The 27,983-nt window shown below is 35.1% G+C and overlaps 1 protein-coding gene and 1 long non-coding RNA gene across 13 annotated transcripts in view; one reads left to right on the forward strand and one right to left on the reverse strand.

Moving 5' to 3' along the window:
- LOC117107883 overlaps positions 1-22,421 on the forward strand; it is a 30,084-nt gene extending 7,663 nt beyond the window's left edge. The window contains exons 2-5 of one of the 2 annotated variants that reach the window (XR_004445299.1): positions 8,235-8,322; positions 19,471-19,753; positions 20,242-20,375; positions 21,835-22,421. This is a non-coding gene — a long non-coding RNA (uncharacterized LOC117107883). The remainder of the gene's footprint in view (positions 1-8,234; positions 8,323-19,470; positions 19,754-20,241; positions 20,376-21,834) is intronic. The other variant, XR_004445300.1, reaches the window with a different exon arrangement.
- LOC117107882 lies at positions 447-15,748 on the reverse strand. Of its 11 annotated transcripts, none has more exons than XM_033249707.1 (4): positions 15,413-15,748; positions 5,630-5,681; positions 4,287-4,451; positions 447-1,428 (listed from the first exon to the last, which is right to left on the reverse strand). In XM_033249707.1, exons 1-4 carry the CDS (start codon positions 15,527-15,529, stop codon positions 1,004-1,006), a joined length of 759 nt encoding a protein of 252 aa, XP_033105598.1. In that variant the 5' UTR covers positions 15,530-15,748; the 3' UTR covers positions 447-1,003. The 11 variants fall into 11 exon arrangements, with proteins under 11 accessions (XP_033105598.1, XP_033105596.1, XP_033105600.1 ...); XM_033249705.1 differs by having other exon boundaries at positions 5,612-5,681; positions 15,413-15,732; XM_033249709.1 differs by lacking the exon at positions 15,413-15,748 and adding an exon at positions 14,188-14,298.
- Positions 22,422-27,983: the final 5,562 nt, after the last annotated feature.

Genomic DNA, 27,983 nt, shown 5'->3' on the forward strand with positions numbered 1-27,983 from the left:
TGGTAAAAAAATCATTCAAATCAGACATTTCCTTATGAAGTTACAAGCGTTTAATCACACAGCTGTTTAAAGAACAATATTTGAGAAATCAGCCTTTAAAGTTTATGATTTCAGGCATTTCTCATGCAGAAACTATCTTTAAATCCTTAAAAATTGTTGTTTTAACATTGAAAATGGGAAAAATAACAGCATAGAATGATGTATAGATATATCAAGTTTAGTTTAGTGCAATAAAATAGATTTTTTTAAATTTGACATTCCAGCATGTTTTGGCCATTTTCTCTGTAACACGATTTGCGACGAGTGACTGGTTTGGCTTGTCTTTGCCACATATGAGAAACCAGCCTTCAAAGTTTATAATTTTGGGAATTTCTCATGCAGAAACTATCATCAAATCCTTAAAAAGTGTTGTATTAACATTGAAAATGAGGAAAATAACAGCATAGCATAATGTAAAGATATATAAAGGTTAGTTTAGTACAATAAATAGATTTTAAAAAAATTGAATTTCCAGCATGTTTTGGCCATTTTCTCTGAAACACGATTTGCAACTAGTGACTGGTTTGGCTTGGCTTTGCTACATATTGATATAGGTATATTGGGACCCTCTGGCAATAATTCCTGTGTTAGCATTTAGAGGGTCATCCCAAATATTGTAACTTTTGATCATCTTGGTTTTGTTGTTTGTTTTTACTTTTGTTTGTGATATTAAATAAATCGAAACCAGTAAATAATTAGTAGAGTAATAATAAATACAGTACATATGAGCACCCATCAAATTGATAAATTAAATACCTAACAATTAAAGTTTAGCACATTATCACTGATTACAATTTAAATAATATCTCAGTTTGATATAAATATGTTTTCAGTTTTGATTTGTAAAAAATCTTGCGATGGCATAGTATTTTTATACATGCAAAAATAAGGCGCAGCTCAGTTGACATTAAATCCAATTGCATTATGTGTTTTCCTGGTATCCATCAACTTCTCATTATTTTTATCATTTCACTGTTTCTACCACTTCCGGTTGCTGTTTGTCATTGTTTCTCCTGTTTGAAGAGTTCCTTTGAACATGATTGTAATCTGGCGGAGGACTGGATGGCGGTTCTTCATCGTGAATACTTGTGGAATGATTTCCCTCAATTTCAGTCCTGTTTTCATTGTTTTGAATGTCGGTTTCCTGATCAAGCGTTGTTCCTGTTGTGTTTGAATTATGCACTGTTTCTGTTTCTATGGTTTCTGTTTCTATGGTTTCAGGAACATGTTGAAGATTAATCACATTATTCTCATTATTTTTCGATAACAATTTTGCTTCTTTCTCAGAATTCAGTTCAGTTTCAATTTTTACACAGAGATTATACTCCGGGGGTGCTTCACTATTAGCAACTGCATTGCGATGATCGGTTGAAGAGCGACGGATGGAATCTACAACGAAGATTAAGATTGATAGTATTAATTATGAAAATTATTTTCAACTAGTTTTGCTAAAATATAATGTTATGATGTTATCATTTGATAGGAAGGATTGTAAAATATATATTTTTCACGCACTCTCTATTCTGGCATTGGGTACTCGTGGTATACAGTAATATTAACAAATATTGACAACATTATTATTTTAATAGGAAAATGTTGCCTTAAATATAAATTAATATTTTTTTCTGTGTGACAAGGTCAGAAGCTGATAGTATTGATATTAAGCTATTGCAGTTTAATTTAAAAAGTGGTGTTTTGCATGAGAATAGCTATGAAAAATATATTAAAATTAGTAGAGCATTAAAAACAAGATGTAATGAATTATTCATGGAGAGTTTTTTTTTTTCCTTTAGGGGAACCTAGTATTAGCTTATTAGACTAATTATAAAAATAAGTTATAAAAAAAATTATTTCATATTATATTATAAAACATAACATATAAATCAGCTTATGTTTTGATAATTATGATGTAAAATGGTTTTAGGATCATTGGTGTAGATGAAATGCAGTGATGTGTTAGAATGTGTAAATGCGAAGATATTACTGACGTCCCTATTAAGCCCAGCTGCCATTAAGGCTTGTGCACCTATAGTGCACTACCCTCGAAGATGGCTGTGTTTGTGTTATAGAATGATCATTAAAATGTAAAGTAATATGTAGTGAAACTGTCAATTATCTAAGTAAGCTACGGTAGTGCTTATAGGCGTGGAACTGAAATTCAAGAAACAAAAATGGATGAAATTGAAAATTTTAGATTACTTTATTATATTGGCAATGGGCCAAGGAATACATAAACTTAATCACTAAGTAGTAATCTCTTTTACAAGACAAATACAATGTTCTATATAAACTACGTCTCGTTATGAGGCTTGGGTTAGATTAATCTGGATTCTGTTACTTGACAGGAATTGAACGGGGCTTAAAGTAAGACTCCAGCGGAAAAAATATTTTTGGTATGTTGTAGAACTAATTTTGGAAAGATGTAAAAAAGGGCGATTACGCCCCTTTTCCCCCAGTTTTCAAATATTTAAAAATCTGTATTTCATTCACCGTTCCCCAGTTTTTGTCAAACAACTTTTTTCTGTATTAGAAAAATCAGTTCTATAACATATCAAAATTTTTTTTTCCTCCAGAGCCTGACATTAAATAGATATCTGAATATCTAAAAGCTTTTGGGAGGGTGGTGGGGAGGCATTGCACCACACCTTCACCTGGGCCACATTTTCCCCATAAGCTACGTTCCCCCTGGGTACAGGTCCGCCCTCAATGGCCGCAGTTAGAGGGTTAAAGGGACAATATGTTTATCAATTACAAAATTTGATTGTCTCCAAGATGCTAGAGGGGGAAAAAATCCTATAAAAATTAAATTTTAAATACTGATTTTAAAAGATCAAATAAGTTATCCAACTTTTAATGAAACAGGTCGAGACATTACATGCTTTTTTACTTCAAAAATCAAATTGATAACTAGCCAGTATAAGAGTCCATGCAACGAAATATAAATACTGTACAGTAATTACTTAAACGTATTTATTAATGGGAAATGAAAAACATTTTCTTGTTTTAAGTTTTAATTGAAAGCTGAAAGCTAATAACTTATACATACAAAATAAATAATTCAAATATGAATCGTTCAAGGTTGTATTCTTGACAAAAACAGTATATCCTTCAAATTCAAATGCTAAATGCCATAAATACTATACAGTAGCCCTATGGCTAAATGTCTATGCTTACGATCATATGTAGCCTATAAGTAACCTGACGCTTGACAAGTTCCCAAGTGCATGATAATGGCTGTTGAATTCAAGTTTGTATTTTCTATTCCCTCTGTTAACGTTATCGTGTTATTGACATGATTCCTAGAAGCTTGTAATGCGGAAATGAGCAGGCAATACTGTCATGGGTACCCTCAATTAGGGATGTTGAGCTTAACATGATTCTAGAAACTTTGTTAATACATTTTAGACCAAAAAAATGTTGTGTGTTAAAGGAACAGTGGAATTTTGAAACCTGAGTCGCAGTATATAGGTTCAACTCTAGGGTTAATTGTCAACCATGATCCAGCCTACAGTGTACATTTTTTGTTTTAAAATGGTAACTACAGAGCTGAAATCCATCATTATATTATCCAAAATTATTTAATTACAGCTTGAAAATTGGCCTTTCCAATCTTCATATTAGTATTTGGGGTTCCTTACTAAAAAAAAAAAGGTTTTTATGAGACTGTCCGTAGTCTTTGGGTTTCAAAAACTGGTGCTACTACAAAGCTCTCAGAATAAAGTGTCATACTTTATAAGACTGTTATCAGTATCAGAATAAATTTTATAATTATTTTATAATAAGTAATTGCCAAATGAATCACTTCATTCATTAACTATCTTTGATATAGTTTTAATCTTATAAATTATAAATTGTAATATAATTACTTTTATGCACCATCTAGCACTGGGCTTTTTAATTATGTAAAATAATTATTACATTTTAAATAATTAAATATAAATAACATTTAATATCTATTCTTAATCAATTTCTAATCTTGAAATAGGCTTTAGTATTTGTTTTAGTTTTATTATTTAATATCAGCCTTCTCTGAATCGCATGATAGATCTCCATAAATATTTACATTGGGAAATGCTTTCAGGAAAATAAGTAGAGAAGTTATGAAGACACAGAATATTTATCGTATTAAAGTAACACTTCCAGTCAATACATATCCTCATTCTGATTTATACGTGACATGTGTAACATCTTTATTTGTAAGCAAGAATAATTTAGAATGAAGCTATCAACAATAATGTTGTACTTACGGACACTGACAAGCCGTGCAAGTCTTCTTGGCACAAAGCCTGCCCTCTGTTGCTGACCTCTTTGACGTTTACGTAAAACAGCCATTACTATCAAACAAAAGATGAGAAAAACACAAACACCGCACAGTGCTCCTATTACAATGGCCCCTGCTACAGATAGTGGCTCTGAAATTGACAATAGAAATGTAAATTAATTCATAGACACTTAAAATGATGTTTGTAAGCAAGATGTTTTGTAAATATGGATAGGACAACACTTCATGGCAGGCTTTATACAAAATCTACTTTCCATATCAATCAGACTATCAAATTTTATTTATGCCCATATAATAGTCATGATGTGCCCATATATGGTCATGATGTGCCTATATATGGTCATGATGTACCTATATATGGTCATGATGTGCCTATATATTGTCATGATGCGCCTGTATATGAGGCACGTCGTGGCAAAATGGTGAAGTTGTCGCACAGGCCAGTATTGAGTAAATGAGCTATAAATAAAAAATGGGAGCTCAAAAAATTTCCTGAAAATTTTTTCACTATAGATCAACACTTTAATGTCTTATTAATCATGTCCCAAAGTATTAGTTCTGGAAGTGGTCAACAAATTGTTTATTTAACGTTATTTTGATAGTTAATTCTATTAAACAATGTATGCAAAATAACTTTAAAAGGCAAAGGCAAAATTATGTTTATCTTGACTCTAAGATTGCTTTACATTCACTTTCAAAATTAGGCTTGAAATGTCCAATTTCAGTGAATGACCCCTCTCATTTTTAATATCACATACTCAGGTATCTGAAAATACCAACAACTTGAATTTCAATTTGTGCTACAACTTAGCAAAATTTTATAGCCTGGAAAGGAATTAAAAAATGAAGGGATTATAAACCATGAGTGAAAGAGTCATGAGGACATGGGGATCTTGGAAAAGACACCAAAGACAACAAATAACAGACTTCATGCAGAGAACCTGCTTCAAAGCATAAATACAATTGGAGGACACTCATAGCTGCTTATCAACCTACAGATGATTTCTAAATACAAATGCTTTGGTCTGTTTGTGCACATGCCACCATTAAAATAAAGAAATTTCTGAAAATATTTCTAGAAATATTAATAATATAAATATATTTTTATTATGCCCGCCACCATGCAATTTCTCAATAAGACATGTTTTATTTCTTCCTGCAATTAAATAATAAATTGCCAAGTCATAGGCCTAGTTCTTAAGCAACAAAAAGTTTTACTGATACTATATGATATTTAGTGATTTTCTGAACAAGAATGAGTTGAAAAAGAAACTAATTTGGCAAACCTACTGCTTTGTGCGCAGTTACCTTCTGGGCATTCAACTGGAGTGGAGACTGGCGGAGTAGGCTTCATATTGGTCTGGAGGATAAGAAAGAAATTTTATTTTTAATAAAAAAATATGAACATAATCTTAAACACATTGATTCAAGGATTATTGATATATTTTTTTTGCAAAAAATACGATATAATAAGATACTAAAGAAAGTTATAATTACACATTTATTTTGTTTAATCTGATCTGATTATATGATGACACTACGGAAGGAAAACATTCATTTTTCCCTTTATTTTTACAAACTGAATTACCTCCTCAGCAAGCACAACACAATGTTTCAGTCATAACGCGTTCGCGTACGCTAACGCCCATCCGAAACGCACGCGCCATGCGTTCAACTTGCGTATGTTAACGCGCATCCGGAATGGACGCGATCGTTCAGTATCCTTACGCGCATCCGGTAGAGAAAGTCAACATAGTCACCATGGAGGTATTATGGAGGTATTATTAATACCTCCATGATAGTAACCATACAAGAAATAGGCCTATCCTCTAACTAGAATCACACTTCTTGCTGTTATGTCAAAAACCGCTGAAAATTGACTGATGAACGTATTAACATAACTATTGAATATGGAGAGATAATAAGACACGAAGCTGACGATTTTGTTAGTTAGTTAGTTTCCAGTCACATATTCTCGTTTTGCAAAATTATATACTTGTAATTGCAAATCAACGGTATTACGCGGAAACAATAATCTACTAACAGATAAAAGCATTAAGGCCTATTAATATTACTCAAATGTTTGAAATTCAGCCCTGTTCATAATTATTCCACTTCGATGATGTATAACGCCTCTAGAGACAGACAGGAGAGAGATGGGCAAACGCATAGACAGTCACGCATTCATATAATTATATTATGCGTGAGGGTCCCGTATACTCGCATCAACTAAGGCACAAGACCATCAAATAAATATAGGCATTAGAGTAAAAATTACCCACAAACTACGATAATGAATGTACACTGTAAACTCGATAATATGAAATTACCTTCGTCTGCCTGTTTCCCATTACAGCATACCGAAGTGATAGAGATAATTTTAACAGTGGTGTTAATTTAAGCCATTTACAATATTTCTACTGGTATCGCCCTATAAAGCTATGGTCTGTATGCTGCGATTTATAATGTATGTGATGGTATACTCAGCATTAGACGTTTATTATTAATAAATTAATGTCTGCAAATGTGAATAATAAAGCGACACAACAGTCAGATGATCAGTCAAAATGCCACTTCATTTCGATTTTCTAAAACACCGGGCGTACGTGAAACCGTGTTGTGAACTTCTTTTCATCGTTGGTGTACTGTGACATGTTGTGTACTGTCATATGTGACATACGCTTCAGTTCAAAGTTTAACGTTCTCGTTACGTCTTCTCCCGTCTTTCCCAGTATTGTCGCACACATTTTCCATTGAAACCTTCCAGACATGTCCCTTCCCGTGTTGGTATAAAATTGGATGATGGACGTAATATGGTAGGCCTGCATGTTCGATGCCCAACTGACGTATCGGTGCCCGCGTCGACGACGAGGACGATATATTTACGAGGACACAAACCGGAAATAATATCCTTTTACCTGCCCGAAAACGCGCTAAGTCCAATTATAATTTTCAATTCTTAAATGGGCTCCCCAAAGTTCTTCCTTGCAAAACTTGCTTGCTGAATAGCCACAATTCTCATGGACATGCATCGGACTGGTTGGACTTTAGAAATGCCTAGGCCTATATAGATTTCTTATTTTTAAAAATTCCAACGGGTAAGTCGCCACTCTATGGTCTATAAACGATGAGATGACTTGTAAAAAAAAGCTCTCTTTGCAGGATTTTAGCCCTGAACCATGAGATTCGAAAGCACGCATCTTTAATTAGCATTCAACACATTTTATTATAAAACCGTTTGTTCTACATAACAAACGCGCATACTCCCACGTACATGTTAAGTGTAATTTGTGTATTGTGCATTATGTTGTTTAATAGGTCATGCCGTTCACTTCGTTTTAATTCGATCAAATTGATTTATGCGTGGTTTATAGAAATGTAAAACCATGTCGTAGTAAGTCTATATTATGTACATTATCTCGTATATCCATATTTTTCATTTTCTATTTACATATGTCGACTCTTCTATCTCATGCCTATTCTTATGTAGCCTCCGAATCCTTCCTCCGGCATAGGCCCTTAGTTCTTGGTCGGAGCAATTAATACTATAGTTGTACTTGTGAGTTAAGACGGAGCTTTTTGTTTCTTCTGTAATCTGTTCACAGAGATCGACTTAACTTTCACAGCCTAACTTATCTATTTATGAGCAAGCACTAAGTTAATCATTATCACCAATTTGTGTTATCATCATTATCACTATTATTATTATTATTATTATTATTATTATTATTATTATCATAATATTATAGCATCATCATTATTGTCGTCATCACATTAACATCGTCATATTCATAACATTTATTATCATTATATGATCATCGTTGAAGCGTCATTGCACATGTGTTAAAAAATGTTTGACAGCAAGATTTTTGAAAGAAATGATGAGTTATGGTGTCTCTCTCTTCATTTACAGGATATGAATCAGAAGAGAACACAAGGATGTAAATCTATATCACAGATCGCCGCAAGTTCTTAGCTCATTTATCCTTCCTAATAACAATGTATATAAAATAGGCTCCCAGCGGGAGCGTGTTGTCTAGGCCTACTGCTTGGCATGTTTTTTGGGGGTTTTTTAGGCTACTTTTAAGTCATCCATGCTTTTTGCGTTGGCAATTCAATTGACTAACTGTACAAGTATATAGCAGATTGTTGTGACTTAGCAGCTTTCTGTGTTAGCAATTCACTTAATAACTTGACAGGTTTTACTTAGCATGGCATCGTACAGTATTTCGTAAACTTACTTTTTCATTTTTATCTTTAGCTCATGACCCATCCTATCATTAATCCACCGGATGTTACTCTTATAAGGTCAATTGCCAGACGATAACAAAGCGTCTACCCCCCTCCAGGGGGGGGGGTGGGTAGACACAATAAGCTAGACTCGGGGCTAGACTGCAGATTTTTTTTCTGTTTTCCTCTTCACAAGTCAGCATTCAATTGGTTTGATATGTCATACATCGAAATTCAGTATTTGGAGGCTCGGGTTAAATGCTGCCGAAAATCTCCTGAATGTTAATAGGTAGGCTTAGGGTAGGTGGAAAAAAAATTAGAGTGTTTTATTTCGCTTTTTTGGAATGTACTACCAAGTGAAGATGAAACCATTGGATGTTAAACATATTTTGCCTTTTATTTGTCGATAGTTGGGATGGCCTACTGCCCAACCAATTCAAAGCAGGCCTAGCCCAGGCAGGCCCCCGCCTATGTAATTTCTGTTTTTTCGTCTTTTATTGAAACATCATCATGAGATCAATAGAAATAATTTAATCTTCAACATTTATATATCAGTGTATAAGCGCTATAACTATCCGCTATAACTCTCCTGTAGACCATGTAGACATACGATAAAATTTGATGCGGCCTTGACTGGATTTCTCATTAACTTGCATCGGATAGGAGTGATCGTGAGAACATTGTATGCATCAATGTTTTCAAGTTGGCACAAGTGATTTAGGCCTACCATCATTCAGACAAGATGCAATCAGCTTTAAAGGTTCCCTTTGGCTTGTTTATATAAATAATAGCTTTTGTGGGAGAAGAGAAAAAATAACAAGGTTCTATTATAGTTGAAGTTGTGTCTAATGAAGGTACTATACCACCTGGTCTTGTCTCGTGGTATTTGACGTGATCGTGCTATATAGAAATATTTCACGAAAGTGGGGAAAGATGGAGGGCAAAGGTGAACTTTCATGTTCATGATTAAATACCCGTAAATTAAAATAACTGCTGATAACGCGTTTCGTACGTGTACACTAAACGCCGATGTGCGCTGGGTATTCTTAAATCGTTGCCACGCAACGATTACGTTGGAAAATAATTCGGCATATCTGAAGCGATCAGACAATAATAAAGTAGGCCTATATAATTGAAACACAAGTGTTTAATGACCAAACCATTTCAAACAAATTGAATTGACCTAATGACACAGTGTTGGTGTAATTGTGGATTAGTGAAAATGATTCATAGTTTAATCAAAATACGGTAACGATTATTCTGTGGACCATAATTGTCAACGAAATGTCCGCTTTATGTTCCTGTAGCAAAACTCCGGTAATTGACTCATAAATGTTCGTGGATTCAAGACATTATTGCCAATCGGTGACAATTTTCAAAGAAAACTAAAATCATATTTATGGAACTAATATTTTTATTTAGCAACAAAAGACAAGATGTAATAAGTGTAATTTGTAGTTTCATTGGCCTATAGCGCATCATGGCAACGAGCCCGCCTCAGGGTGTCATATCCCGGCCACATAATATTATACCATTCGTAACTACGTTTCTCATTTAAATTAAACGAAACGCAACGCCGCGTACGCATTAATATGTATAGATATGATACAGATATGATATGATAGATCGATGCTCCGTAAAAGCTGAATTTTCAAAAACTCCCACTCAATTCAAAATTAATCTTAAAGCCTCATTATAAGGTAGCTTCTGCGTTGCAATATTCAACTTCTCCCGGGAACATTTATTTATTGCAAGATTTGAAACCAATGGCAATCGTAGCCGAATTGTGACCCCTCGAACGGGTAGAGTGAGTAATTTCACAACAAAATAGTGCGTGTTGGTACATACTAATACCACCTCCGGTGAACCGTGTCCTAGAATAATGAACACTTCTGTTTTGCATGTCTATTACAGTAATTTCTGGTTTTAGAACAAAGTGGACTGTATTACTCACCTCGAAGTTATAAACATTGACCAGTGTTATTAGATTGAATTGCGCTGTTTTTACACGTTTATTAAGTAATCGAAAGCGACGGGATGGGTACCGGTACATCGCTATAGCGGTTTACAAGATAGTAGAATTCTATAGATCTTCCGTTATAGAAAACTAAGAGGAAAGATATGGTCGTTAAGATCAATTATAAACCTACAAATTGAAACTTGAATTGATTAATTTGCATATTCCGAGACTTGCTACGGTATAGTGGCATTTAAATAAGTTATTAAGCCTAGCTTTCTACTGAAAACAACAAAATATCAGTCAATTTTATTATTATATAGGCCTAGGCCTAATAGTTTGGGGATACAAATTTACAATTCCAACACTAACAACATTTACACATTTTTTTAAAATTAGTTTACGTGGCTCTTTTAATTGAGCAATTATATTTGTTTTATTTTTGGGCCGCTGTAAGGCCTATATTTATGTAGGAGTTTCTTTAAATACGGTACTAGGCCTAGATCGAGCCCATAGGATAATTTTGGAAAACCTAGAGGCCTAAATAGACCTCTGTGCAAGTATTTCTATATAAATTCTGTTCATTAATTAGGCCTATGTTCCAGGAGATGTCTCTAGGAATGTCTATGACGTATTCTTGAATGGTGATACAGATCCATTTCCACGTTGTCTTTAAATAAGCTTCAATTAATTGGTCGTTGAATGATTGAAACGATGACAGCCGGAAGAGGTACAGTATACGAGATGGTGATTATGAATATTCAATTTTGGCTATAAATAATGCATGATTTATGATAGTTGGATGATATTTGTGCGAATATAGACATTTCCCATGACTCTGACTGATAGCAAAATCGTACCTGTTTACCCTAATTCATTTCATTCAACGAGTAAATAAAATATAGGTACCGTGTATCATTTTCTTTTATTATTATGTAATTTTCTATCTATCAGAACACAGCTTCTGATTCTAAATACGATGCAAATAGTGCAGAAGTTGTACAGACGGATCATCAGGGAAAGCTAATTACGATGTCTTACATTCTAATTAGAGTGGGATTAATCTGAGCACAAATATACATTATAATCCATCGACAAAAACTAGTCTGAGCTTGAATGCCAGTGCGTTAAAGCGATTCGGAAGTTACCACCGTTGAATAGTTGTAACCGAGCAAACTGTAAAATTATGGCGCACGACCATAATAGAAACCTACTCTGAAGGGCAGATAATTCCAGAGTGTCAGCCAAACTTATACCTGTTTTCCACTAGGCGAATTTATTCGCGCGAATAGAAGGCGTCGGTTCGGTTCCTGAGCTCTGATTGGTTGCGCACTTTTTCGCTTCGCAAAAAGTAGAAAGTTCGAACTACCGATTTCGATGAACTCGCGTGAATAAAATATTCGCAAGTGAAAACAGGCTTAACTGACCAATCAACAGAGCCAGGAATAGGCCTGCGCGCTTGTCCAACAAATACAAGTGTACTAGCGGAGTGTAGGCCTACGTTTTTATGTACGTTTTATGCTTCTTAAGTACGAATTTAATGATATTTTTGACAAGTAGAGGGAGATCGATTTAAAAATAAATTTAGAGGGGCTATAAATCACTTATTCTCTAAAGCCGGTTTTCCACTAGGCGAATTTATTCGCGCGAATCGAAAGCGTCGTGCATGCTCATTCACATTTCTATAGGAGTTTTCGCTTCAGCGACATTGGTAGTTCGAACTGTTTCTACTTTTTGTTAAGCGAAAAATGTGCGCAAACAATCAGAGCTCAGGAAGAGAACCGACGCCTTCGATTCGCACGAATAAATTCGCCTAGTGGAAAACCGGCTTTAAGCCGGTTTTCCACTAGGCGAATTCATTCTCGCGAATCGAAATCGTTCATGCGCATGTGCATTCACGTTTTTAATCTAACTTGACCTAGGCTACTTGTTGACCTCTGAAAGCTACTAATGTACATTGATATTTATCGTATAGTTATGAAATTTGATAACCAATGTAAATTAATGGAGCCATATTAATATGCTTTTATAGCGCTATTTGTACACCAATAAACATGTATTCCTGTGAGATATTATATTTGTACATTCGTATAGGCCTAGGTCTATACATTTTTTTAAATATTGTTTTTTTTTATAAGTGCCGGCGTAGGCCTATATGCCAGTAGATAATATCTAGACCCTATATAACCGGTTATTTAGTTAGGATTGTTGAAGATAAAAATTCCATTCTTTATGTCTACATGTTTTTGACTCAATTTGCAGTGTCACTGGCTTAATAGAAGACCTACTCTTGTTACTATTTAATTTTTATATTCATTTAATTACTGGTTTATAGGCCTACTTGTGATTATAAAAAGGACCATAAGAATCGGTCACAATCTATGACTAGTCGTCGTTCCGTACCCGTCTCTTATACACATCTAGATGTGTATAAGAGACAGGGATTAATCTGAATGCATACATACCGGAGCTAAGCATTAAAGAGTATTTAGCACGAAAAGCAAATATAAGTCATACACCACCGAGTCCGGGTAGCTTTCTCCGGTACAATAGGCCTAATTTTAATAAGCCATGGTCCAAATTACGATAGTTAAACTTAAGATCCTTGTAGCTTATATTATATCTTTAATATGGATGTATCTCTCGTTGACTGGATGTTTAGAAACCTATACTTACATAAGTTATTGTTTTCCCAGTGGACAAAGAAAAAAGATTTTGTCACTTAACCATTTCTTGGAAAAATAATGTCCGAAACACATCACAACAATTCAATCAAGGTTGTTAATTGTGTACATACTGTAGGCCTACAAACACTGTTGTCTATTCCGGAACTAGTTTAACTACTACACTAGTACCGGTACTACTTAGTACCGTACTCAGAATGAAAATCCCATTTAATAGTGAAGGCCTACCTCAACACCAATTTCAACGCCAATTATAACATTTAGCAATAAATAACAATGTAGATTAATAATATTTACCATATAAATACGGTTGATAACCTTTTTGCGGTTGTGACTCAACTTCGACTAGGCCTATGATGAGTGATCAGCGTTGTAGTCTGTAGAGGCTGCAGGCCTACTCACCCACCTCAACAAACGACTGTTGGTCCTGTGAAACTCTGTCTAGTATAAGATTACATCATAACCTTTGCCTTTGGTTGGTTTCCAATACCATACAAACATAACGTTACTGCCAACGCATAGGCAATATTATCTTAAAAGTACTTCTCTCTGTTTACAAAAATGTTACGATAAGCATTTGCTATACGTACCGGTATGGAACGCTATGGAAAAGTAACTGGACACACTCCAGAGACTTTTGAATGACTCTCTGGTATTATGTTGCTAAAAAGGACTTTAGCGCAGTAGGCCTACTATGCACGTACTGGCGCATGACCAACCGCGGAAACAGGGAGCGGAGAAAATGTTTAAATGGAAATCTCCGGTTCCATGATTCCTATAATACTGTACCATTATTACTGAAGTTAAACGGTCAAAGTTGAATTTTAAATCTCAGTATATTTATTTTATATTGCATTGTACCTTCAGTGCTGATTCAAGGGGATAGAGCAGACACGAGCCCCTATATTTTTCAAAATTGTAGAAAAAAAAGGAAAATTGTGATTAAATTTAGGTCGAAAAGTGTCATTTCCGCCCATAATCATAAATTTTCTTACCTCAACCCAACTATGGTGTGGCTGAGGTGGTCTAAACCCTCCGCCGTCGGTGAAAATTCCTTCCTGGACCCTCTCTATAATTCCTGAATCCACCATTGTAACTACTTGAATTAAATGACGTTATATCATTTTTACCTTAGAATTATTTGTTTCTATATATCGTAGATAACCAAATATGGGTCGCAGCCCTTATATAATTCAGTCGTTTTCAATGCGGCGTTTATGCGTAAGCGGCGTCCTAGTTGCAAAATTGATTTTAAAAAGTATCTGACTTGATTTTAACATGAGAAATCCGTTGTTTGATACAAACCATCAAGATGAGTAAAGTAATAGACTTCGACGTTGATTCAAAATAAAATATCTGAGCCCCGCTCGGCAGCTCATTGAGAAACTGCAACAAGAATATAAAGGGGAATCCCCTTTTATGACGTAATGCATTATGTACCCGGTAATTGCCGTAAGGGAGTAACATGAAGACTAATTATTTGAATGAGATGAGTCGATATCTTACCTCAACAAACAGTATAGCTATTGTATTTTGTAAACAATCAATATTGAAGCTATATATCGTGCCATTGACTAAGAGCAGCAGGTTATCCCCCATATATTTTGTTGACCCTTATCGCCTAAGAGTAAACAGTGCTTGACCAGACGTTATTTACTTTCTCTTTAGACAAACAATTCGTATCCTCATTTTCGGACTGCGTTTGATTTAACTTTTACTCCAATCAATTAGTGGTTTAAATTTAGTACTGCAACTGCTATCAAGAAAGGCTAGTAGGCCGATCCGTCGGACTTACATTTGACACAATCACAATGCAACACATAGGCCTAAGCCTAGGCCAGTTATTTTTCGGAAGTGTCCTGATTTGGTACTATTCTTTCATTCATTCACTCATTTGTAATGATTATAGTGTATTCGTTCGTCCAATCGATGTAATTGTTTCTTCACTTTTTCTATTTTATCTTCAACCCCCCCCCCCCCTGGACATGGACGGGACCCGGCACCCCGGCTCTCCCATCTCGCACTACAATTACCCTACTATATGGTAAAAGAATGACGTTTCTCAAATGGTTTGGGTATGATTAATATTAACAATTATGATTGTGTCTATAAATACAGGTTGACAAGATATAGATATAGGCCTATTACGGTATATCACATAAGTACTGAAGCATCGTTTCAGTTCACAATCTAACAATCTCATGCGTCAATTTAACTTACCGGGTGTAAAGTTTCACCAGTTACACCACCGAACATGTCTTCTGTCGCCATAATCCAATGCTTTATTCTCCCTAAAAACAGAAATTTGAAAATACGATTCACACTTTTGTTACGCATAAGTCCTTGGAGAGCTCATCACCGGTTATGACAAGGGCCTTCACTATTGTTGATTATTGAATCATGTCGCGTTTCCACTGGAACGCGTTTTGGCTTTGCGAGTGTTCCGACGGTGACGAAACTGAGAGTGTCCAACTCGTAGATTGAGTTTGCAACGACGTGCTCAGCAATGCATTTTATTCATGCAATATTGTAATTGCTGTGAATATTGAATCGGTAAAGGCACACCGTAATGAAGAACCGACTTGATAATAGAGTCTTCTTGAAGACTGAAGTCGGATTAGTGAAGTGGTCATCTGCATTGTGTGTATGTGCTAAATGGAGACGCAGTTAAACACAGAGATTTGTAATAATTTAATATGGTCATGTTTATTAGGCCTACTGTCCATTTTAAATCACACAATAACAACTTTAACGTATAGATTGATTGAATTCGTATTTCCAGATTGGTTTACCGACCTATTCAGTCGTACTTTAATGCTCATATACATCGTTATGTTGTCTATTAAAAATATTGGGTCACTTTAGTTTACATTTTGTAGGGTATACAGTATTTTATTTATTTTTTTTTTTTGCTTTTCTTAAAACTCGTCTGAGTTTTGTTTTTGTTTTTGTTTTTGTTTTTATTCATCTTCAAAAGACATGACAAAGGTTTCAAAGCAAAAAAAAGTACATTACAATTGTTTTAATATAATATTACGAATTCGGGTCAAAGCTTAGAGTTTGCTTATATCAAATGGTTCTCGTTTCCCTTTGCCTCTGATGCATAAAAATTGATTGTACACTATCATTTACAACAGTAACAATGGATAAGTGCGCGGTGCGGAAGTTGGGTCGTGGAGTACTATTAAGCACAACACGCACTCAAACCAAGGCGGTGCTCACACATATAAACTCAAGTGCCATGCTACCGTTCTTTGCTGAATGATTTATACATTTTTAAATAATGGTCCTTCACGGAGTGTCAATCAAACTTCAGAACTGTCCAATCAAAACAACTAGACTAGATTACGCGCTTGTCCCGCAAACAAACTTGCTTACGCGCGTGTCACGCTGTCGTTTTGTGGTGGGACTTTAAAAATAATATTCAAGGGGCGGGACTTGGCGGAAATTCCGTAAGTCATACACATGCGCTGTATATTCTGAGGTGTTGCCTGGTGAAATGATGTCACGTTGTCATTTTTTCTAGTTTGTATACATTTGCTCAATATAATAGTGTATATAGCCCTATATCAGAGTGTGTGCTTAAGCAATATACTATTATGGCCCTTTTATTTTCTAAAGCTTGAATTGTTGATGCTGTGTTTTGGTTTTTCCTGTGTTCTTGAAATTTTTGTCTATGTTACTGTGGATTATGTAAGTTTTTATGTTGGAGGGCTCCCTAGAAATCAGCCATGCTGAGTGGGACTTCCTAGTTAAATGTTAATAACGAAATAAAGATTGTTTTTAATACAATATATTCTCTTAATTGTTATATGCATAATCAACTTTTTATAAAAGTATACACTTTAACGTAAATGCATGTAGAAAAAAGAGATATTAAAGTTGGGAGACCTCCACGGAAGACAAACAAAAATATTTGCACGTTGCTTGGAAATTCAGGCATTGTCCGATTTGCTTGCATTTTTTATTTATGTATATAAAATTTATCATTAACTAATTTGTATAAAATAATAATCACATAAATATATATTTTTAAAATATATAAGGATGCTTCTAACGATTAAATGATTGTAATTTAAATGCTTATTATTTTCTATATTGTAATTTATATTTATAGTAATATTACATTCTCTGTGTGGTTTGCTGTTCTCTAAAGTCCCCACATCGGATGGCGACCCACTTTGACAGAAATTTATTTTACTTTTTGGTTATCCCGCCGGCCCTTGTGGGGAATCAGAGACCAACATTTATTGTATCTTTTTGTTCATTTTGCCTGTTTTATCCTTCTATATTGTAATTGTTTTCGGTTAATGAAAAAATGAAAATGAAGTGTTCGCGTATAATTAACACTGTCGTCTCGTGGGACCTTAGTAACAGCATCCAAGGGCGGGGCTTAGTGGAAAGGTCCATTTCGCCATAAGCCTCTTTCGCAATAATGATTTCCGAGGTGCTTTTGAAATAAGTCTGCCATTAAATACTGAAGGTTCTAAAAATGTTCAATAGAAAGGTGACTACTACATAACCTCATGGAACAGGAATTAATAGTTTGGAGTCTTGTGGTTTTCCATGGTAACTAGAAAACGACACAAAATTAACTTTATAGATGGCGCTATGGTACTCTTTTTGCACATGACAATATGTGAACCCATTAGCGTTCAATTAATTTAGTGGTTGAAACTCAGCAAGATGTTGCGAAAAAAATTCCAGTGATGGGGAGCGACGAGAGGGGGGGGGGTGAAAGCTGATATGTGTGGCGTCCCTCTCCCTGCGCACCCCCATAGATACGTCTCTCAATAAGTTGTTTTGATGCCTAAATTCTTTTGCATTATTTAAGACTAATTTGATTGTCAATACCAAGTATAATCATGTGATTTATTTGTCCATTGTCAATTATTGAATTATGCAATATTTAGAGAAAACAAAACGTTTCCTTCACAAAAATCTAGGGGAATACACCAGCAAAAAAAACTTGTTGTACGCCCATATATAGTCATGATGTGCCTATAGTCATAATGTGTTGTCGTTATGACCATATTTAGACATGTCACATGTTTTTGTCAAATAAAATTTGATAGTCTGGACAGACCTTAATATTTCATGAGATATCTCGTGAGATATTTATCCACAACTGGAAGACAAATGAAGGTTAAGGATGAAAGATCATTCTGCAAAGTATTTATGTTGTCTCTTATACACATCTAGATGTGTATAAGAGACAGAGTGTGCGGTGCGGAAGTTGGGTCGTGGAGTACTATTAAGCACAACACGCGTAGGAATAGCAGTAGGAAATAAACGCACTGTTTGCGCTTATATTATTCCCCGGTGAACCACGTGCATCTTTTCAACCAATCAAATGGGTTCTGTAGGATATTGTTTGATTGGATATTTACGTCAATTTCAATTAAACAAACCTCGTGACATTTCCATCAATTAACGACATATTTAAAGATATTGGTATGTCATAAACCCCCTAAAAATAATTAAAACATTGAATAGGCCTATATGTTATTTTAAAATATATCCTTCCAATGTTTGTAGCCCTGCATAGCCCCCCCCCCCCCCCCCCCCGTAGTGCCGCCACTGTTAAAAAATCCAAATAGTGACTTATACAAAACATGCCAATATCAGAAAAGAATACAAAAGGCACACAATCATGAAAATAATCATAATTAATAATGATAATTGCATGAATACTTAAATATACACAACTAAGTGAAATTATCGTTTTGTAATGCATCATACCGTGGTATTGAGATATGATAGGCTTACGCACCTAACAAAAGAAACTTTGGAAATAAATTTAAATTTATTCAGAGAATACGAGGTTGTTTACGGTTTGCTGTTAGGAAAAGGTAACAATATTTACAAAACCTAGTCATCCTCTTGCTTGCAGTGAAGCGTATCTAAAATGTATTCATGAAGTGTCAACAATATTTATATTGATCCTGACAATACAGAAAAAAATCCTTTAAAATACAATTGAACGAAGTGAATTTTTTTTTATTTGAAGCTTTTTAATGACTGCTTACTAAACACCACGAGGCCCTTAAGGGGTGGACCCCTTGTCCACCTAATAGTGTGGGAGATGGACGCCTAATATCGCACGAATTTATATTTGGTAAAATAAATAATATAAAGTAAATAAAAATGAAGTGTACATTAAATATGTTGTATTGATCAATGCTTAGGAATCTATTCACCAAGTTGCGAGGTTTGTGGGTAAATTCCATGTGGTATAAATAGGTCGAGCATGTTAACCATAGTTGTCTGTTTTTTAGAAACACTAAAAGCTGTTGCGCAGAGTAAATTCAAAGTTTCGACGATTTGGATAAGTTAGGGCTGCGTTCCTGTCTGAACACGCTGTCCTTCGTAGCGTCATTTTGGAGGAAGTACTAGTTCCTAATACTAGTCGAGTTCTTTTTAAAGCCATGACCACATTGATCAAAATTACACAACACGTTTAAAGAAGCACCTACTGATGACGTTCTCTGATACAATTTTGTCTTTATATTTGCGTCGGCCATCGGCATTTGCAGTATTCTGGTATTACCCTTTATTGAGGTAAGTTCAAGTCTGATTTTATATAATTTATTTTCACAGCAGCATAGTCCTATATTATAAACACATTTAAATGACTTAATCAACGGTGCTTAGAAAACTGACATTGTAGAATTTATAGTGGTCTAATAATAGTGTTATGCATTTATCGCGTTTTAAGGCGAGCTTTGATATTATAGGCCTAATTCATTTTATAATAATTAAAGAATCTTGAAGTAGACATAAATCACTAGTTCTGTCGTCTTCTCTTTGTCTCTTCTGTTGTTTTCCTTTGTTAGTTTTGGGATATTTCCCGACATATTTTTTATTTTTCTTTTTTCAAGACTGCGTTTTAAGCGCATAGAGTCTACATAAACACACATCCATTACCAGAATCTGCACGTCAATTGAAATTGTGCTCGTTTTATATAGTAGCTCTATTTATATATAAGCACTATTTTCATTAACTGAATTGTATTAAATTGTATTTATACTTCTATTCATCTTTTAAGATATCGGAACTAAGGTTGTACAACTGTCGATATGGGTGATCGAGGATGTTGGTGTGATAATGGAGGCACTTGCTCCTCGTCCGGACTTTGTATTTGTCCCACGGGATTTAAAGGAACCACTTGTCAGTTTCACGGTAAATTTTGAATGCAAGCTCCTCCCAAAATATGTTTTCATATTGTCTACAAATCCCGTATTACTATCGCTTTAGAATTACGACAGTACATGTAAATAACTGTAATGCTGACTCATCCATAATAGTGTTTTCTTGTTTTTGTTTTATGCTGTTATTTATTTATTTATTTATTTTGCATTTGGGACTAAATGATCATAAGCCTGATTGGTTGATTGACTGATTATAAATCTCGTTAGGCGGGCGATGTAGGCCTCTAATTCTTCTTCATGCGTTTTTCCCACCAACCAAGGCGAGCAAACAACAACAAAATCTAAACCTATAATTGTATTTCCAATGCAACTAAATTTCTCAAACAATTATCATGGCCTTCAATCCAATTCAGGACGTGACCAAGCTTGTGTCAACTTTCAGGAAACAATTCACAAACGGTTTATCCAAACACTGATTATAAAGAAAGAATATGTCATAACACGTTGCAGTTTTGGCCTACTGTTGTGTATACACGAATAGGTCAACTCGTGTGCAACGTAAGTTGCGAGTGCGCATACGGGCGGTGGGTCAGTTGGCGTATTGTATGGCTACGCATATCATCACTGCAAATCACAAAAATGTAAAGTTCAGGATGTAACATTTCAAATTGAATGTAAGGTTAATGCCGTTCTCAAGAAATTCAAACATGAATAGACTACATGGGGACAAGGCAGCTTCAATTGGCTTTTCATGTATTGATTTCTCAGTTGGTTCACTATCTCCAAAATCGAACAATCATCAAACCTATCCACAGTTTCAATGTTTTACCAGCTGAGCCAAAACTGGCCGCTTGTAAAGTAAATCCTTGCCGAGCCACGGGGCGCATAAGACTGGAATCAAATAATTTCGTTGGAGAGTCATAGGGAGACCGTGTTCGGTGCAGGGGTAGCGCCAGGATTTGCCCGACAGGGGAGGGGGAGAGGGTCCGAGCTCCCGCCGATGTCCCCCGACGAGAGCAAAGTGGGCGTGGTCGGGCGTCACCTTTATTTCTTAAAAAGTGATCCAGGGGCGAAGCCCTCGAAAAATATGACAATTTGGGGGGGTTTCAAATGCTTATTAATTTAATCAATTTTAGAGTCTACTAATATGTAGAAAATACATTTAGGCCTAAATATTTTCTCTCCCCGACGAATTGTGATTTTTCTCCCCGACGGGTGTAAACTTTCCCTGACGGGAGGGGATGCCCTTTCTCTCGCTGGTACCAGCCCAAGTCCGGTGTGTCTGTGCCATTTATAGCTTCATATACCATGGCACTCCAAATTAAAGACATGCATTTCCAAAGAAATTTATGCTATAATAATCCTTTTTACTTAATAAAAGTCAAAATTACATTGGTATTGGTACGGTCATTTATAATGCGCCTCTTCCTTGCGGTTATAAAGACTGAAATAATCAATTATATTTTGCATCAATTTTCTTTTTGTTACAGAAGATGCTTCCAATAGCGCAGTTTCCAAAACCCTAGAAATAGTCATCGTAGTTGCATGTATAATTTTCTTTATTATCAACGGCTTTTGTTGGCTGTTTATATGGTACAAACGCAAGCGACAACTCGAGAATGAAGGAATTTCATTGGATGCACTCAGTCGTTTGATAAGTGTTCGTAAGTTGATTTCACTTTTCCACCGTAGCGGCAGAATATCAGTCTGGTATTCTCCCATGAATTTTTTTATTAGGACTTGTGTTTTAAGGTATATGTATAGGCCTATATATGTATGTAGTAGTCTTTATTTTTCTCAATAAATTGTGAGGTAAACCATTGAAGGTTGCGGAACACAAATTTATTAAGATATAACATACATTTTATTATATTTCAATACATTTGTGTTCCGCATGTAAACCTTCAATGATTGTACATGGTCTTCTCATTATTTTTACATTTTATTTTATTGGAACACACATGCAAATCGACTCCTATATTTCTCAAATGAAAGAAAGGTAAATACAGTGTTCGAATAAAGGACAGCTCTCAACGAATGTTGTCCTAGATAAAATTCCTCCGACGGGATTCGAACATGCGACCTCTCACTGTCAAGGTAAGGATCATAACCACTAGACCACAGAGGCTTTATAGTGTTATCAAACACTATATTTAACCTGTCTCTTATACACATCTAGATGTGTATAAGAGACAGGAATTACGACAGCACGTGTAAATAACTGTAATGCTGACTCATCCATAATAGTGTTTTCTTGTTTTTGTTTTATGCTGTTATTTATTTAGATAACCCTCCAAACTACGAGGAATACTTCAATCAAATTGGATTGGATCGATCACAATCGACGCCCGATACACTCGGCACCCCTATCATCCTCCCCGGATATTTAGTATCACACGTGCGGAATGATCTAAAGAACAAGCGCTCATACTCATTACCCAACACTACTATTTTTGTACCAGGCTACTACCAATCAACCTCCGGTACCGGGACAGCAGAAGGTGATGGGACCGACAGCCCTACATTTTCGTCTCCTTCAACACCAGTTATTCTACCAGGTTACATGTCACCTGTTAAGTTGTCGGAGTCGCGAAGCAGCTCGCCACAGAGTCCTTCAGGTTCTCCTTCTGGTGTCCTGTCACCTCTTGCCCGATTCTGGAAGAAGACATCTCCCGGTAACCAGTCACTAGATCATTCGTCACCCGGTTCACCAGTTCTACCAGTCACGATATCACCACTTGTGACAGCAGAAGTAAAGGTAGATAAGGCACAGCACCCAAGTACTCCAACGCATTATAATTACATCACAACTCCAACAAAATCGTCACGGTTACAGGTTAAAAAAGCGAACATGCCAAAGTTGTTTATACCTCCACATGACACAACTTGTTCAATAGTAGACCAATGTAAAAGTGCACCTGTGTTGAACAGCAAATCACGTGGGAAAAACAACGTAAAGAAAGCGTCAAACAAAACTAAAAAAACAGACAACAGTGAAGATACAACTGCGATGACATCTTTAATGTCTGAAACATCTGATGTCAATAATGAATCAAATGCCTAAAAATACATTTCACGGTAATCTTTGACATACAAATGACGCTATGTTTGCTGCTGGCAGCTTGGTTGTGTTAGAAATATGTTTATATATGTAAAATACTCTATTAATATACATAGTTTTATAATTATGAAAATATAAATACATTTTAAATTGTCTCACTAAACTTAGTAGTGAATACATTTATTCAACTTGATTTCATTTACTAGTTAAATAAGTATTACTGAGCTCAGGACCAGGTTGACAGAGGGCTGGAGATATAGGGGGTGGTAGTGGGGGATGTAGGAGCTGGGAAAGAAATGAAGGAAAAACAGTCCCAGGGCGTAGATAAAATATATTTCAATGTGAAGACTTATTTTGTACCCTTACAAACGAAAAAGTGACCACGAAAGGAATTGAACCCACAAACAATCCTCTTAGACTAAAATTTGACATATTCCTCAAGCAATCGTACTTGATATTAAGATTCATTAAGATTCATCAATGCAATCCATCTCTAACCAGATTCATTGATGCCTCCAAAGGCAATACTTGTAGAAGAGATAACTCCCCCATTAATCCTGACCATCCAACCTCAAAGTCTTCGGCAACTTGCAATATTACCCGGATGTCTTGGGAGTAGAAATAACCGGCAAGACTGGACTGCTTCCTCTTCATTCTTAATTCTAAAAATAAAAAGCTATATGATTAAAGATGAGCTAAAAATAATATTAAATATTTGAATTGCTGACTTTATATATTCAACCACAGACCATATATCTTTCATTTGTTTATCGTTTATTTATTTTTTGGTGTTATGGGAGTAACTCAGAGTAATGCAACAATGTCATATTTTTTTACATTTTTCTTTTATATTTGCATTCGCATTTGTATGTTTGTATTATGTACCGATCTTGTCTTCATTATGTGAATTTTGTACTATATTAATTCCGGTATATTTTTAATATTCATCGGCCAAACAATTCATTTCTCTGTATTTTCTATATGGACCAATAATATTTCTTTAATCCTGTTATTGAATAAATCATAATAGATATATGAAACTGTGTTTAAGTATGTAATGTTTTATGTCGATATTTATAGTATGAACAATTTTGTACGTAAATTAGATACCAGATTTATATACTTTTTAATATTATATGTATTTTTAGAGGTGAAATGAATACTGCAATACAAAGGTCAGTTTTAATATTGGTATATTATAATTATTAAAAGATGTTATATCATGAATAGAAATTTCATTGTTCATAGCAGAAAAAAAATGATGTAATAATTAAAGGTACTGTATGTTGGTGTTTGTTTCATGTAATTTTAATTTACAATTTTGCTAGAATTTCAAAATAGCTAATATTATTATTTCTTCAGTTTTTACAAGCATATAAATGTACAGAATTGACCTTGGCAACCCTTACTTTATTACTGGCGCGAGTAGCCCAAATGTTTCTTCACATACATATATTCAGTGACGTCACACAACTGATAGGGTGTAAAATGTCGGCCATTTCACGTGTCTTTCACTACCAATCAAAACTCAGTCCGGGAGTCAGGGACCATTTACTTTCAGAAAATAAATAAATAAATAGTCTTAGAACTACATCCGTCAGTGACGACACATAACTGCAGAATAAAGGGTCAGAGGTCAATAAATGTAATTTCAGGTCAATTTTACTATGAAATCATAATCGGGGATATAAAAACATTTGTAATATATCGAATACAATTATGTTGCACATCATTACAAAATTGTCTACTCAGTGATACCAAACTTTTTTTTTTGGAGCTTTCGTTTTCGGTACGTCTGGGGAAAAATAAAAATCAATGGGATCTATTGTCATAATCCATGACGTCTTATGTTGAAAGATATTTATGAATTTACGAGTGTTCTATCTGAAGTTAGCAGTTCCCTTCAAATTCATTAGTAAAAGTTTGGATAATATCCCAAACAGCCTTTGCAAAATTCAGATATTTTCCTGGATTGATGGTGTTGGCCAACAACAGCAATTGAGGTAGTAATCAGCATTGGCCACTCTTGGGATTTTCAAACTTTGCAAGTACTTGGCAGCTTGAAAAGTTGGTACTTCGAGAAAAGCTTGTGAATTCTAATAAGTCTAAGTTGCTGTTCGCGTTATTGAGCCAATCGAAAGGTACGCAATTCTTCAAAGAAGAGAATGGAAATCTAACACTGTAACATGGACCGTTGGCGTTACACAAGTGTGAATGTCATGGACACAGACATTTTTTTTTGGGGGGGGCACAAGGGAACACTCCCCTTTCCCCCTCCCCTACATATTTTTAAGGAGGCTGGTCCCCCCACTTTTCGACCTCAATGTAAATTTCTTCAGTAAAGATGATGCCTGAATTGTTGTTGTTGAAATGAACTGCATAAATGACCCAGGTTTTAACGAAAGAGCGCTGTACAGTAATATACATCTTATATTTGTGCATTACATATTATAGCAAGATACCGGTATCACTAACATCTGATTTACCTATAATACACGGCTCGAGTGTGCGTGCTTTTGTTATAATTTGAGAAGTTTGAGAAAAAGTACAAGATTTTTGGCACACGAAGTAGGTAAAGTAAAGTAAATACATCAAAGACCATTAAGTTTATTTTCTATGGTAACAATACAGAGATTAATTAGACATCTATGACAGCTGAAAATCGCTGATAGCAGATCAAGTGATGTGATGATGATGACTTTTACTATAATATACTGTAAGAGTGTCATTTCCGGCCAGCTTGAGGTACTATTTCCTTAAATTTTCACACATCAGCCCCAACCACAGTCTTATTATTATTATTTTATTCTCATTCTGGACAGCGCCACCAACGATGAGGGTAATTTAGAGATGAAATAGCGACTTGTAAAACACTGCATGCAGGTTCCCATAAGAATGACGTAATTTTATATTCCGTATTTGAATAAAATGGGCGGACCGAAATAAACGATTTCAACCAATCACAATGCTCACATTTTCGGAGTCACGATCTTGTTCAGTATGTAAATGATGTGTCTTTGACTATAAATATGTATGTATAAGTGAAATAGACGCAGACACAATAAAATGTTATGATACTTTGACTTGTAGGAAACATTGAAACTTTCGCTAATAAATATGTCTATGTCTCCTACAAATCAAAGTATCGTAGCAGTGCATGCCCACATTTTTTTCTCGTCGGTGACATCAGCCCCTCCGTCTGGGAAAACTTGGCGCCGCCACCGTTTTTTATTTGTCTTGCTTTGTGTATTAATTTTTGAATATTGTACCTTATATCAATTGACAAAATAGATGAAATCAGCTGCCCACCCACCACTGAATGAAATTAGGTTCCTTGAAAATTAAAATGACAAAAAAGATCCTGGTCAGTTAACGGACGCATAACCTACACCCTTAAATTAACGGATAATCAATTTAAGTATTCTCGATGTAAAATGACTGAAATTAGCACAAATTCATTTTTCAATCTGTCAAACATTGGAAGGATATATTTTAAAATAACAGTCCTATTCCAATGTTTTAATTATTTTTAGGGGGTTTATGACATACCGATATCTTTAAATATGTCGTCATGAAACGAGGCTGTTTATTGATGGAAATGTCACGAGGTTTGTTTAATTGAAAATGACGTAAATATCCAATCAAACAATATCCTACAGAACCCCTTTGATTGGTTGAAAAGATGCACGTGGTTCACCGGGGAATAATATAAGCGCAAACAGTGCGTTTATTTCCTACTGCTATTCCTACACTTCTTATTCTTATTCTTTATTGCCATAAACAATACAAAAACATGCACATATCAGTCAACTCAGGGAGTAGGCAGGAACCAAAAAGTGAACTAAATCACTGTAACAAAAGTTAAGATTCCATACTCCCTAAGTAACAATACATAACAATAAATATATAAATTTATAGATATTAAAGCCCCATTCCCGGCAAAATTTCACTAAAAATTGACTTTTTTTTAGAAAATGTGCATTTGCATTACTCCAATTATTATAAATCATGGAAAAATATTGGCATGAATTTTAGTTTTACGCAAAAGAATAAAAATAAATGAGAAATACAGACTATTTCTCATAAAATATTACCATTTTCTCGACGAATTCATCGTTACTAGGCAAATTCAGAGGTTGTAGATCGCATCCACTGGAATACTCTCGCTTTTATGTATACTTTATACAGTCAATAAAGTGCGCCCTCTCTAATGAGATTAGGTTTTGTATTTCGCATCTCGCACAATGCGGTCGTTCGGTTTGGCTGAGATATGTTTGTTTAAGTGTCAAAATCTCAGTCAGAATCAGTTTTTTAACAAATTTGAAATAATTCCTATGAAATATTATATTTCACAAGTGTCAATACTAGCAACGGAAAATATAATTTCGGCCGTTTTTATGTGTGATAACAGAACCTAAATCGAGGTAAGGCTAGGCCTAGCCTAGTAGCGCTGGATAGGATAATGTTTTCGGCGCCTACGTTATTTCTTCTCACGACCTATCGCAAAATCAAAATGAAAAATTCATCCGCATTTATTTTTTGTGTGGAACACAAAAAATCAAATTTCAGTCTTATTTT

This window comes from Anneissia japonica, unplaced genomic scaffold, assembly GCF_011630105.1.
Source record: "Anneissia japonica isolate Jap-2015-1 unplaced genomic scaffold, ASM1163010v1 scaffold288060_len1141017_cov207, whole genome shotgun sequence".
Classification (NCBI taxonomy): Eukaryota; Metazoa; Echinodermata; class Crinoidea; order Comatulida; family Comatulidae; genus Anneissia; species Anneissia japonica.